Here is a 14,287-nt window from a genome sequence, read left to right as displayed (position 1 = left end):
AGGAGCTGAAAGACAGGCATGAACAGATCACATAAAGCAGACTTAGCCTGCCGGCTGTCAGTCCTTCTTTGGTTTACAGGTTTCCGAGGTCACGCCTCCTTCATCAGAACCAATGAAAGTACGCCGCCACTGGACTATAGAGAAGTGGAGACGTGTTCTCTGGAGTGACGAATCACACTTCCCTGTCTGGCAATCCGATGGACGTGTCTGGGTTTGCCCTTTGCCAGGAGAACGGTACTTGCCTGACTGCATTGTGCCAAGTGTAAAGTTTGGTGGAGGGGGGATTATGGTGTGGGGTTGTTTTTCAGGGGTTGGTCTTGGTTCCTTTGTTCCAGTGAAGGAAACTCTTAAGGCATCAGCATACCAAGACATTTTGGACAATTTTATGCTCCCAACTTTGTGGGGACAGTTTGGGGATGGTCCCTTCCTGTTTCAACATGACTGCGCACCAGTGCACAAAGCAAGGTCCATAAAGACATGGATGAGCGAGTTTGGGGTGGAGGAACTTGACTGGCCGGCACCCGATAGAATACCTTTGGGATGAATTAGAGGGAGACTGCGAGCCAGGCCTTCTCATCCAACATCAGTACCTGACCTCACAAATGCGCTTCTGAAAGAATGGTCAAACATTCCCATAGACACACTACTAAACCTTGTGGACAGCCTTCCCTGAAGAGTTGAAGCTGTTATAGCTGCAAAGGGTGGGCCAACTCAATATTGAACCCTACGGACTAAGACCGGCATGCCATTAAAGTTCATGTGCGTGTAAAGGCAGGTGTCCAAATACTTTTGGTAATATAGTGTATATATATATATATTGTAATGTTGGGGAGGTTAGCACAAATGGCGAGCGCTTAAAGTGACATTAAACCCTCAGATTTTTTAACATAAACCAATACTGTAATGTGTGCCTTACTGTAATCCATGGTTGTTTCCCTTCTCTTTGCTGCTCTTCCTTTTAAATCCTCATGTCTTCTCATGCTTGGGAAGAACTTCCCTTTTCAGCTCAGGGCCTCTTCCTGTAGTGCTGGCTCATGTTTCAAGCCTATAGAAACGTATACACAGACACCGTGTATCCATTCCTGAGACAAGGCAGTCTGCTGCAAAAGAGAAGTTCTGCCCAGCATGAGAAGAGATACAGATTTAAAAGGAAGAGCAGCAAAGAGAAGGGAAACAACCATGGATTACAGTAAGGCACACATTACAGCATTGTTTTATGTTAAAAAATCTGAGGGTTTAATGTCACTTTAAGGACCATTTTTGAAGCCATTGTAACATAAAAAGGACAGTCTTTTATTTTCCACCATAACAGAACAGAGCTTTACTTCAGCAAAATAATATATCGCCTGGTTTGTTTCAGCCAGTAAGTAACATCACAACATCTCACCAACTCAGGATTGTCATCTATCCTGCAAGTGACTCTTCCACACATCCCTTGTGTGTCCCAGGCTCACTAAGCCTCGTTGGCTGATTCACAGGTTCCTCCAGCGAACACACACAGCCTCCTGGCTCCACTCTGGCTTCTGGGGGGAGTCAGCCTGACTCCTGGACACAACCTGTCCCTCTTCCCAGCAGGAGCCATCATGTGCCTGCACACCACACCAACTCCTCTTCCTCTCTGTCCAGTGTCTTAATAGGGCTGTTATCAGCCACCTCGACAGTCTGGCCTGGCAATTGGCTGCACCTGGCCCCAGGACTGGAGATTTCCTCCCACCCAGAGCTCTAAGAAATCTCCTGGCTCCAGGATCCTATCTTCCTGGAGCCACTCAGCCCCTCTGGCTGAAAATCCTTGGTGACTTTTAGGCCACCTAGCACCGTGGTATTGGGGCATTGTGTGGCAATACCACGCAATGCCACAATATATGTATATATATAATGTTTGATCTGTATTCAATATTGAAAAACAAGTTTGAGAGTTTAATACTAATTTACCATGTATGTCCAGCTGAAGCCACAAGAGGCCATAGTGGGATTGCTACAGCATTGCAAGAAATCCAAAAGGGGAGTAGATGGTGTAAAAGGAATGCTCTCACTTTCACTGTTGAGGACACAGGACCCTCTCTGGAGGGACTGGAGCCCAATTAGAATACTTAAGGCCGGGTACACACCTGGGCGTTTTACAGCGCTGATCGACTCGCTGTAAAACACTCAAACAGTGAAATCCCATACTTCCCTATGGGCATGGTTCCCACCTGGGCTTATTTCAGCCCGTGGAAACGCGCTGAAAAGCGCCCTACGCCCAAACAAGTACAGGAGCTTCTTTGGGGCGTATTTCAGCGCGTTTCCATTGGTATTCCCAAGTGTGGCTCGGGGTTAACAAAGCGGTAACCAGGAGCCACACTCAGGAATACAGTGTAGGAGTTACCTTGTCCGCGATCCCCGCTGTGTCCTCCGGCGGCTGCCGGGTTCCGTCCCTTGCGAGGGACCGCGTCGCAGGGGGCGGAGCCGACGGGAAGTTTGAAAGTGACAAAAAAATATTTATTTTTTTTAAATAGAGAAAATAAGGAAAAAATTTGTAAAAATCATATCGCCAGTGAAACGCGCATTTCACTGAACGAAAAAACGTGCTGAAAAACGAGCTGAAATAATACGCCCATGTGTGAACCCAGCCTAACTGTTTTAAGTAGGGTACATGGTTATATTTTTTTAGTTTAATCTGTAGATTGAACGAATAAATATAACAGATTCCTCCACCCATGCTGAACAGGGTGGATGGACAAACCTCCCACTGTGAGCTTTGTATTCTGACAGTTGGAGCCGCTGTCAGAATAACTAAACGGTGCTTGTAGCTGTGTCGCTGAAAGCACTGTTCGCTCAAGGAATTTCCAACATATTCCTTCAGCAAAAGTCGATCTAAGGACCTCTGTCGAGGCAATAGGGTCACCAACGGAGCGAATTTTGACCGATTGCTGCTGAATCAACCAAAATTGGCTCCCAGGGAACAATCAGTAGAATGAAATGGCAGAATGAGTTTAATCCATTTATAGAAACGATTTTTCCTTTTCTAATCTTAGGCTCTGCATGATTAAAGTCAAGTGATCTATTACAGCCTGCACACAGTCAGATACCACAAACAAATCATTCAGACTAAGGTGAATGATAGGCTAATCACCTTGAGAGTGACTCACACAGGTTCTACTGTGTAACAGAGACACAGATAAATCTGCTAATAGTAGAAGAAATATGGGAGCTTTAAGACATTCCTCATTTAGAGAAATGAAGCCAAGTTCAGCCCCCTCAGTGTCTGTGGGAAGTATCACAACAGGCAGCATATGCCGGGAAAGTCTGATAATGTAGCATAGAGTGCGCCCATCACAATCCTCTTCTTCATTCCTCATTCCTGCAGCATATCCCCTAAAAGGATAATTTACTGGAACACCTAACTGTTTGAACACTTATTGGGTGTCTGTATAAGTATAGCTGTGCCATTTTACATGCCAGCACTGCATTAACCCCTTCATGCTCAGGTGGCTTTCATGAACTTGTGACAAATTTAGTCAGAAGCCATTTTTATTGTCTCTTGAGTGTAAGGATATTTGGAAATATCATACCAAATGTTTCCAAATACATTTGATAACTATATATGTACAGTTTCAGGAAACATGTATTCTGAAAAAATGGCAGATCTCTATAATTTATTACAGATTTGCTTTAAAGATAAAAGTGTTTAATAAACAAAGGGGTGCTAAAGCATTTACACAATCATATTTAGCAATTAAATATTGCAGTGCTCATCAATAACCTGGGATTCCAATGTCTCCTTTAAAGGGCTAGTCCAGAAGAACCCTATGTGTGATATTTCTTTAGATGATGGAGTGTAACCACCTAGCAATCTGTTATTGCTCCCGGGGGACTCTGATGGTTATATTCCTGTGTTTGAGCCCCCAGGTTTGCGCAAGTTGAACAAGCATGCAAACAATGAAGTCAGAGGAAAGTCAGAACTCTCATAAATAGCCAACCTTGGATTGGTAATTACCACCTAGTAATTTGTTACTGTTCTTACCAGGGCTGTATAAAATGATTCTCTAATGTAACCCTATCTTCCCTGTGTAATTTGTGGGGAAAATACATCATCTGAGGCTTGACATTTGCATTTGCGGTGAAAAATTACCCAACTTAGGATAACTACCACCTAGCAATTTGTTACTGCTCTTGGGGAACACTGGTGGTGATATTCCTGTGTTCAAGCCCTTAGATCTACACAAGTTGATATGGAACAAGCACGCAAACAATGAAATCAGAGAAAAGTCAGAACATGGGAAAATTGTATGTGACCAGCCACTGGGCCCCAGCGCTTTTGGTTCCCATTGCAGTCGCGTGAGCTGCTGGGCCTGGGGTGCCAATAGTTAGGATGTTCATGTGTCACACAAGAAGTAAAGCTCAGTTCTCTTTCCTGTGAAGAATAGAATGCATTCTAACCTTTAGGTCGAGCTCTTTCACATGTGCATCCACAGCTGCACTGATACTGTGAATCTCTTTTTCCTGTGTCTGCAGTTCCTGTTTCGTTGTTGCTAGATCCCCAGATAACTTTGCTATACTGGCATCACACCTGAAGTGAAAACAAATGGCAGGTTTTATTGCAAAGTCAAATAAAATACACAGATTGAATAATTATAAAAACGGAAGATAAAAGCTACATTATATATATATACACATTTAATTCCAACATGATGACTGTAAGTGCTTTGACAAAAATTTAAACAAATACTTTGCTGGACAATATGTATTTGTTTGTTCTGGAATCAATATTGAAAAAATGTTTGAGAGTTTAATACGACTTTAATTCATACAAGGACTAGATGCGTTAGAATTAGTTGTTATAGGTTACTGCACTTAAAGAATTAGCACTGAGGAATCAGAAACAACATCACCTCCTCCCAACCCAATCATTTGCGTGGAAGCGCATTCCCCGCCCCGCAGCTACTGTATATGTCACAAAGGGGAGGAGAAATCCTCCGCCGCAACTACCAACATTTATTGGGTTGGGAAGAGGGGGTGGCAGTCAAAGTTTTAAGCGTGCTCAACTCAACTCAACACAGCAAACTGTGCTTGCACCAAGCACAGCCTCATCTCTGGTTATAACCATTCATTACTCCATCAAAAATAAAAATATGTTTTGGCTTTAGTTCTACTTTAGATCTGTAGATCAATGCCAGTTCAAATGTATTGAAGATGCTTGTAAGTAAGTCACAGCAGTTAGCAGGGCAGCCAGGTACTGAAGATTAATACAGCAGCTATCCCATGCACCCTTACTCTTCATGGTAAACTATGAATGGAATGTACATGTGAATAAACAGTCTTGATACTATAACGTATAGAAATTGAATTGAACCATTAGGGATAGGCACCACACCCCCAATTTGAAATGTATGCAAGAAAGATAAAGAAAAGCGGGGCTTTAAAAGTGTCCAGACCATACGAAATGTCCATCAAACATACATGGTTTTGTATAAAAATATACTTTATTACATAGAGACAACTTAAAAACTTGGCTACATTTAAAATGTCATTAAACTGATACAATGCTACATTAAAAAACAAGCTACCTCCTTTTGGTGCCCATACATGTGTACATATATTTATTTATATATCATAGACTACTTGCAAGTCCTAAATCCTGTAACAATTGTATGATCCACTGTGGGCCCAAGCTCCTTTTTTTTTAGTATGTGCTTCCTCAGGCAGGTTGGAGGTATTCTAAGACATTGCATCAAAAATAAGTTTAAGTATAATGATCACAAATATCAAATTCCTAATGAAAATAACAAATAATAACAATACAAAACCCAGTTCATGTTCACAAAGGTGGCTGGATCCTTGGTCCCACATGCTATCTCGCAATCACCAAGCAGGTGAAGATTGGGCCCACAGTGGATCATACAATTGTTACAGGATTTAGGACTTGCAAGTAGTCTATGATATATAAATAAATATATGTACACATGTATGGGCACCAAAAGGAGGTAGCTTGTTTTTTAATGTAGCATTGTATCATGTTAATGACATTTTAAATGTAGCCAAGTTTTTAAGTTGTCTCTGTAATAAAGTATATTTTTATACAAAACCATGTATGTTTGATGGACATTTCGTATGGTCTGGACACTTTTAAAGCCCCGCTTTTCTTTATCTTTCTTGTAGTCTTGATACTATGTCTTTTTTGAACTTTATACAGCTACACATGAAGTAAAAATATCTGCATTATTGTGTGTCAGTGAGAAAATTAAGCCCCGCATATTTTCATAGGTTTAATTGTGGAATCACAATAATGGGCATCTCCTTAGGTACTGGCAGCACTTGTTAACAAATGTCCTTCCTGACACTAATAAATAGCAGTTGGCCTGGTTATTAAATTCTCTCTTTATCAAATTAGGACAATTCAGTGTGTCAGCAATTTCTCTGTCTTCCTCATCATTTAGCATTCCACGAAATAAAAGATCAGCATTTTATTCTCATTAGATATTCAACCGGCTTTCAAAATGTTTCAAATGTTATATTGATTTTATATTTAAAGTGAAACTATGTTTATAAAAACATCCAAAGCCTACTACATCTATTGCATAGATTTTAAAAGACTTTACTACAGATTTGTACTTGATTCTGTTCTAGAACAGTGGTTCTCAACCTGTGTAACCTCAGGACCCACATTTGTCCTTGTTCATTACCTCATGACCCAAGTTGCACTGCACTAGAACACATGGCCTTGTGGTACCATGCGTTCCAGTGCAGCCGATCAAATTGTGGGCGGGAGGTGCATTTGGGGTGTTATTCAAACGAATGGCAATGCAACACACCTACCACATCAGAACCGGACTGTGTGATTAATGCACTTTAATAGTGTGAATGGGCACTCCAAAACACTGACAGACACACACACACAGCCACAGAGACACAACCAAAGACACATTCTCACACACACATACACACTCCCAAAATGTTTTTTTTTTTTAATGTTTAAGATCTACCAGTCTTCCCTATCTTATGAGAGCTGAAGTGGACCCATAGCCTGTGGTCCAGTGTGGGGTGCTGTGCTGTGATTGAGTTCCATCTATATGTGCATTGCTGGTACAGCTCCCACGCGTGTCCTGTAGAGATATCGGGAGCCAGAATGTGATGTCACTCCGGTCCAGGCACCTTTACAGGAAATGCGAGGGAGCTGTAAGCAATGCCTGTATGGATGGAGCACCCTCGCTGCCATAACCTCAGCCTGTAGGCAGTTGTCATTGCCAGGGCAGCATAGCGGGCTGCAAGATGAAGTGGGTTAGTAATTGTATATACTCACTTTCTAGCCGAATTGCTATGTTTATGTGGAAACATGTTTGTAAATAGTTGGCCTCATAGTTGTCTCCAGCACCATTTTGGAGAAGCCTGGTGTCCTGATAGGACACGAAATCTCGGGAGACTTGGTCGGCCATTTTGGGGGTGGTTTGATAGATAAGGAAAGCCCAGCCACGTTTTGGGTAGAACACGTGTGGACGTAGATAGGGACAGAGACCAGCCTGTGAGGGAAAGTTAGGAGATTCAGGGAGAGTGTTCCGGCCTGTTAGGGATGGATCAGGGTTCCTCCGGAGTCCTGCATCAGGAATCCAAGTCGGGTGAAAGACTCTCATTTGCCTGTGGCCGAATCAGTATCACCGCTGTGAGTGCGGGAAAAGTGCATCAGACTAATTTATCCCTCCGCTGAACGAATATCGCTGTTGCCATGTAACGTGTTGTAATTATCAGCCTCTACAGATAAGCATTGTGTGCTCGGGGTTATACTTGTGCCAGTAATTGGGAAGTGTCTACAGGGCCCCTCATCCAACCACCGTGTATAACGAATGTGACTGTATGCTATATCCGTGATCTATGTGCCTGAAGGAAAACCAATTGCCCTACTGTTGTACATATCCTTCTCTGCTTTCGCCTCTCCGGCAATAAACACTACCTTGTTTTTAACACCACTACGTGTGATTCCCTCTGTGAAGCCGCCACACTCTAACCCCGCTAACAAGCCCACCCCACCTCAAGCTGATACTCGGAGCTAGGCAGCATATTTTGAATGGCTGCTTGGCATGAGAACTGACAGTGCTGTCCTAGGGGGAGGCTGAAGAGCCTCTCACCTAGAAAAGTGGAAAGCGTGCCGTGACCCACTGGGCAAGGGGTCACAACCCATTTTTGGCTCAAGGCCCACCAGTTGGGAACCAAGGTTCTAGAGATCCTACAGATACTTTTTTCCTAGGGACTGCTAATTTTATTTTCAAACTGTAAGTTCTCACAGGCAGGGCCTTCCTAACCATCTTGTCTTGAATTGCATTGTAACTGTAAAGTCTTCTTTTGTATTGTAATGCTGTGCAAACTGCTGGTGTTATATAAATGCTGTATAATAATATTATTACTATTAATCATGTCAGTGCCTGTCAATCAGTATAACAAACCGCCAACAAGCCCATTGTCTTACTGGTGGCTAAACTGTCTAGCAAAAGGAAAGGATGTCTTTGTTAAGACTCTTGGAAATTCCATTAGCAGAGACATTGTAATGCAGGAATAAGATTTGATCTATACTATACATATACATGAAAAATACAGACTTGATGTGCCAATTTTGATTCTAAACATGTTTTGCCCTAAGGGTTACACTTTAAATTAGTAGTTCAGAAAGGCTAAATGCATTTATTAGAAATAAACCTCATTCTAGGAAATTAGATCCAAATGGTAGCCTCTGGTGCATGTGGATTTATATAAGACTGTAATATGGCTATTTGGGGAATAAGGTAGTTCCTACACATGTGCATTACCTGCTAGTTATTTTAAGTCTCCATTTACACCTTTTCTGAGCGTTTTTGGGTGGAATTTTTAATAGACGTGTGTTTTTGCACGTGTTTGCGGCTACATTACAGTCTGTTGGGGCCAGAGCGTGCTGTAATCTGCCAAAAACTTCACGAATTTGCTTTTTTCTGTGTTGCACGGTTTTGCCTACGTGTACGAGTGCACAAACCACATAGGAATGCATTGCTTTTTATGTTTTGCGTGTTTACCCGCCATCTGTGTGCGCATAAAAATGCGAACAGGGACTTAGCTATTTATTTGGCTATAATATTAATATAATAGTGCGGGGGCTGCTAAAATGAAAGAGTATTTAGTATTACAAATTCTGCATCCCACCTTCCCCTGTCCTGCTAAAAGTCTAAATGGCACTAGCTGGTATACAGGCTGACGTTGGACCTGGCTGACTGCTGTTGCAGGCCTAAAAAGCTCCAGCAACATTTATGCAACTATAGGCGATGTATTTTCCCATTGTTATAATGTAAACCTACATGGCAAAAATTTGCAAAACTAACCATACACTGTGATATTTTCCTCATTCAACCTGCAGGCTGTATGAAGAAAATAAAACAGATCCACGCTTACAAGCGTGGATGGTAGGAATCCCCTGCTGTTTTCAATGTATTCTGACAGCGGCTGGTGGCCACTGTCAGAATACCCATATGGTCCTTGCAACTGATTAGCTGCAAGCTCCATTCAGTCAAAGATTTTCCAACTGGCTCCTTCGATCTTCTGTCAAGGGATGCCAGCTGGAAGAGTGCCGAAAGCAGCACCCACTGTGTGAATTTGCATAGTGTATGGCTAGTGAGATGTCAGTATGGTATTGGAAGGTGAGTAGCTGATGTGCTATTTATATACTGTTTTAATGCCTTTTTCAGTATATGGTCTGATTATGTTGAATTTGAACCTCAGCTTGTAATTATAAACTTTTTCATCTATGTATTAAATAAAATATCATTACATACAGTAAATACTGTACAGTATATATTTTTACACTAACAAAATACTTGAATATTGCTAGATATTCTCCTCCTGTAATTTGCTCAGTACTGTTAATCTAACACTGTGAAGTTCTTTTTAGGAAGAGAGAACATAAGAAAGACCGTATCAGCATGCTGCACCTCTTCCATTGTCTAGCCAACGAGAAAGCCACTCGCACTCCAATCGGAGTGCGAGTGGCTTTCTTGTTGGCTGTTCGTTGTCTCCAGAGGCATCTGCTGCTGCTCTGGCACCCGCCCTGTACATTGGTTTTTTTTCCAGTTAGGAGTGCGATGGGACTAATTGGATCTTCCATTGTCTAGTCCCGAATTGGGGTGAGCCCTGGGCCAGGCTGTATAGCTTAAATACAACTGTTAAGGCTTCTATATTATGCAATGAGAGTGACTCCTTGACGGTAGGTGGACAGGGCTTAGCACTGATATCAGTTTTAAATATCACAGATGAGGGTTTTCTCCTCAGTGAAACTATTGGCAGGCACCTTATGGGACCTGCTTTTAGACTAGACCTTTGATTTTAAAACTTAGATAATCACCTCTGCTGACCATGCTACCGATCTCTGCTGAAGTGAAGAGGAATTCCCAGCTCAAGAATCTTTGAAAAACCAACATTTTCAGGAGTCACCAGCCCCTATGTCACTACAGTAAACAGTAGCAATGTACTGTAGGCATCAGTAGATTGAACTGAAAAGCACAGTAGGTGGCCAGGAAATCCAAACCTTGGAAATATTGGATCCCGCAGGATATACAGCAGATATATTGTCAGAGATCAGAGTGCTGGCAGCGGGAGGTGAATATCCAAGTTCTTCACAGAAGTAGTAGGTTTATTTTAGGTTTTGTTTTAAAGACCAAGTTGCTTTAAGTGTGATCACAGTTGAAAAGAAAAAGCATTCTTCTTCGGGAGAGCAGAAACAGATGTAAGTATGTAAGGAGGAGATAAGAGTAATCTCTATCAGAATAGTGGAAGAGTAATGACCTGGAGGTTAAATACATTGCTTAAAATGGAAAGGGAAGAGTTATTGATGGCTTCATAAGTTAAGCAGATAAAAAAGCAATTATATAACAGCAGTGGCGACTCTAGGAACAATATATAGGGAGGGCACATAAGATACAACAGTCAAATCTGGGGGGGCACTAATAATTGTCATTGCATGTTGCAACTGCAGGGCGCCGAGAGCTGATTTAATTGCGGATGGCATCTGCGCCCTGCGGTTCTGACATGTAGTCCAACGCCGCCCACAATCCTCAATACCACAACCCTTTATTTTTAAAAAACTTTTTTTTTTATTAAACAAAATTTTTTTTATTTTTTTTACATTTTTACCTATTTATTTATTTAACTAGCATCTCATATTTTCATTGCTGACTAATTGCACCAAAAAAAGCCAAAAAATTCTAGACATAATTTATCACTCAGTATGAGTGTTCTCAAAATTAATATTTATGGATAGCAAGTACATGGATGAATATGTCTACATTTAAACTTTATACAGATGTCTTCATTGGTAATGTATGCCATTAGTTAGATATAAACTATAGCCAGTTATTTCCAGAAAATACTTTAAGCACACTTACACACAAGCGCCAGCTCCCTTACACTGTAGATGATGCTGGCAGTGAGCCCCAGGTGCAGAGTATTGCCTCATGTTAAACTTGCGTTAACAGGAAGTGCCTGAACAAGGACCTTTATGCAGGATCACTAAGGATTATTTTTAATAAAACCACAAAAAAAACGTTGCATTCCAAAAATAACGTTTGAATATACATTATTATGTTAAAAGTGTTTGGGACATTGACTCATTATTATACTTTCTCTGGGAATGTCTGTGACAATGTTAACAGACTCAATCAAAGACTGTCTGGTGGAAACATTCTTCAAGCATTATGTTTCACCTTGTTCCAGTGCTGATGCAAAGTAAATGCATGGAACTAACCTGGCTACACGGCCTCGTAGATCACCAATTCCAGATAGATGTTTCCTATCCAGGTGCTGTACTGCAAAGCTTGTTCCTGTGCTCACCGTGTCTCTGGTTCTGATCTCATTTTCTAAAACCTACAACAGTAAAGAAAACCAGGCATTATTCTACTGACCATGACAAATCACACCCTGCTGAATAAATAATGTCTTGTCCTATGGCTGGAGGAAAGGCTTTTCCCATGAACTCCCCTGACACACTCAGAAACATGTATTCAGTGTACTAGAACATGAATAAACTGTGTCTAGCTCTGAATTATTACATTGCTTGCTTGCTTCTTATAAATGCCTTTCTATTTGGCCAATACATATATCAGAAAGTGACATTCATTTGTAGTCATTAGAAATTATTATGCCAAAAAAAGAATTACGTCAATTAATATAAAACAGTATGTATGCTTTAGCCAATAATGGGTGATATATTATATGAGAATGTTTAAAAAGAACCACCTAGACTATAAGCCTTATCAAAAATTAAAACTCTCTCTATGTTATTAAAGACATTTTCCTTTTTTATGACAATCAGGCAGAATACACAAACTGGCCTTTTTAGAAACCTTTTTTTTATTTTATTATATGTTGTCCCTCCCCATACCAACAAGTGAGACTTATAACATGGCAAAGACTCCCAAAGATATGGATAGGGATAGCTATAAACTTTATGCTGTGAAATTATTCCTAACTAGAGACTTTCCGACTACTAAAGATGCCTCTAAGGCAGCGGTGGGCACTTCATTTTCTCAAACCAATTAACGCAACGTACCAACCGAGCGTTACAGTGTGGCAGGTGCGTTGCATTGGCATTAATTTGAATGGCACGTCCTGACTCCAATGCAATCGACCACACCACAACACATGGTACCGCAATACAGAGCAAAAACACTGCAAAAAAGTAGTGCATGCAACACAATGCACCCACCGCACTGTAATGCACTGTTAGTGGCCTGTGCAGTACCATGCGTTAATCGCATGGCATAGGTGTGAACAGGCCCTGAATGAAGCTTTATTGTCCCCACATAGTATGATACTCACAAGTATGTGACACATACCTTTTGTTTTTCTTCTACAGGCAGGATCCGGGAGAAGAAGCTTCAGGTGGAAGACAGAGGAAAAACTGGAGGCAGGAAGACATGTGTCACTGGTTGTTAGGACTGCCCATTAGTCCTAGCACCCAATGACTACAGAGGAGGAAGACCCCTGACATAATTGGTCGCTAGGATGCCAGCGGTCCTAGCAATCAATCACTGAAGAGGAACGCGGTCTGCACACAGGCCAATCATCGACCTGCGCTGGGCTATGGCTTGCAGTGGATGCCCCGGCTTTAGAGGCCGGCGCATCTACTGTCAGGCAGCCATAAACTAATGCAAGTCAGCGATTGGTCCATGTACGAACCATGGGCCAGACAGAGACAGACAAAGGACCGGGTACTGCTCGTGGGCCGTAAAATGCCTAGATCTGCTCTAAGGGCTTCTGAACAATTGTTATTTTCTTGCTTTTGATTTTGAAGCATTGTTAAATGATCCTTTATTCAGTACTTCAATTTCAGATACAATCTTTTTGAGAAGTACACATTTGTCTATGTCTGTAGGTGCTATTACAATGTGATTAAAATGCTATTATCCTCCATTCAAGTTAATGGGTATGCAATGTAAACATGGCAAACACATCACAAATGCATCACAAATTTGTCTCAAATTGACCCCAAGTGCAAGTCCATTTCTTTAAATCATCTTGCAGTCTGATTTGTTTTTGAGTCTGATGTCCCTGTACACTAACTTGAAGGTGACCATACTGAACGGATCCCAGTGCTCAGAGTGGAACATCCAAAGCCCAGACTGATCTCCTGTTTACCTGACATACACATGCTTATGGGATAATACAATAAAATGTTTGGCTACCATGACTCATCTCTGTTCTATTATCACAAGAAGGAGATTTAACAGATATTCAAAGCCACCTGTTCTCTTATTATACAAATACAGTCAAACCGCACACAATGCTTAAAGGAGAACTATGGGTGTGACGACATGGTGATCAGTTTATGTGTATTGGTTAAGTTAAATGTGTATTGGTATTGAGTTATGTTTGAGTGCGTTATGCTGTGTGACCTGGTTATGTAAAGACTATCAGCACCATCCCTCGTTATCTCCCATTGTTCTCTGAGGGAGCTCAGAACAATGACATTCTGGCCAGGCCTCTGCCATGGCTGTCTGGAGTTCGTTAGCAGGTGGACACCTGTGGTGTTGAGCAGACCGATGGTCTGGGAGGAGGGGAGGTGGATGTGATGGGATTATATTCTGATTTCATCACTTGCTGTATATAAGTTTGTGCAGTTGCTCAATAAATCAGAGTTTGTTTACCCTACACTCGAGCCTTGGCTAGTGACTGGGGAAACTGGGAGCTAAGGATCTTCAGGTTCCAATATCTCCTCAGCAAGGAAGAAGACAGCGGCGGACATACTCATCGTGAGTACGGGGGTCCGTCACATTGGTGGCAAGCGGTGGGATGCTCTTCC

The 14,287-nt window shown here is 41.7% G+C and overlaps 1 protein-coding gene across 1 annotated transcript in view; it reads right to left on the bottom strand.

Moving 5' to 3' along the window:
* The window catches only part of FAM81B (family with sequence similarity 81 member B), a 51,437-nt gene that overhangs the window by 27,792 nt on the left and 9,358 nt on the right, over positions 1 to 14,287 (bottom strand). Inside the window, exon 4 of the mRNA XM_018560533.1 lies at positions 4,420 to 4,549. Within this exon, the coding sequence (XP_018416035.1) occupies positions 4,420 to 4,549 (130 nt within the window). The remainder of the gene's footprint in view (positions 1 to 4,419; positions 4,550 to 14,287) is intronic.

This window comes from Nanorana parkeri, unplaced genomic scaffold (genome assembly GCF_000935625.1).
Source record: "Nanorana parkeri isolate BGI_ZX_2015 unplaced genomic scaffold, ASM93562v1 scaffold462, whole genome shotgun sequence".
Classification (NCBI taxonomy): Eukaryota; Metazoa; Chordata; class Amphibia; order Anura; family Dicroglossidae; genus Nanorana; species Nanorana parkeri.
The sequence above is the reverse complement of the archived record's forward strand: the minus strand, read 5'-3'. Positions and strand labels throughout refer to the sequence as shown.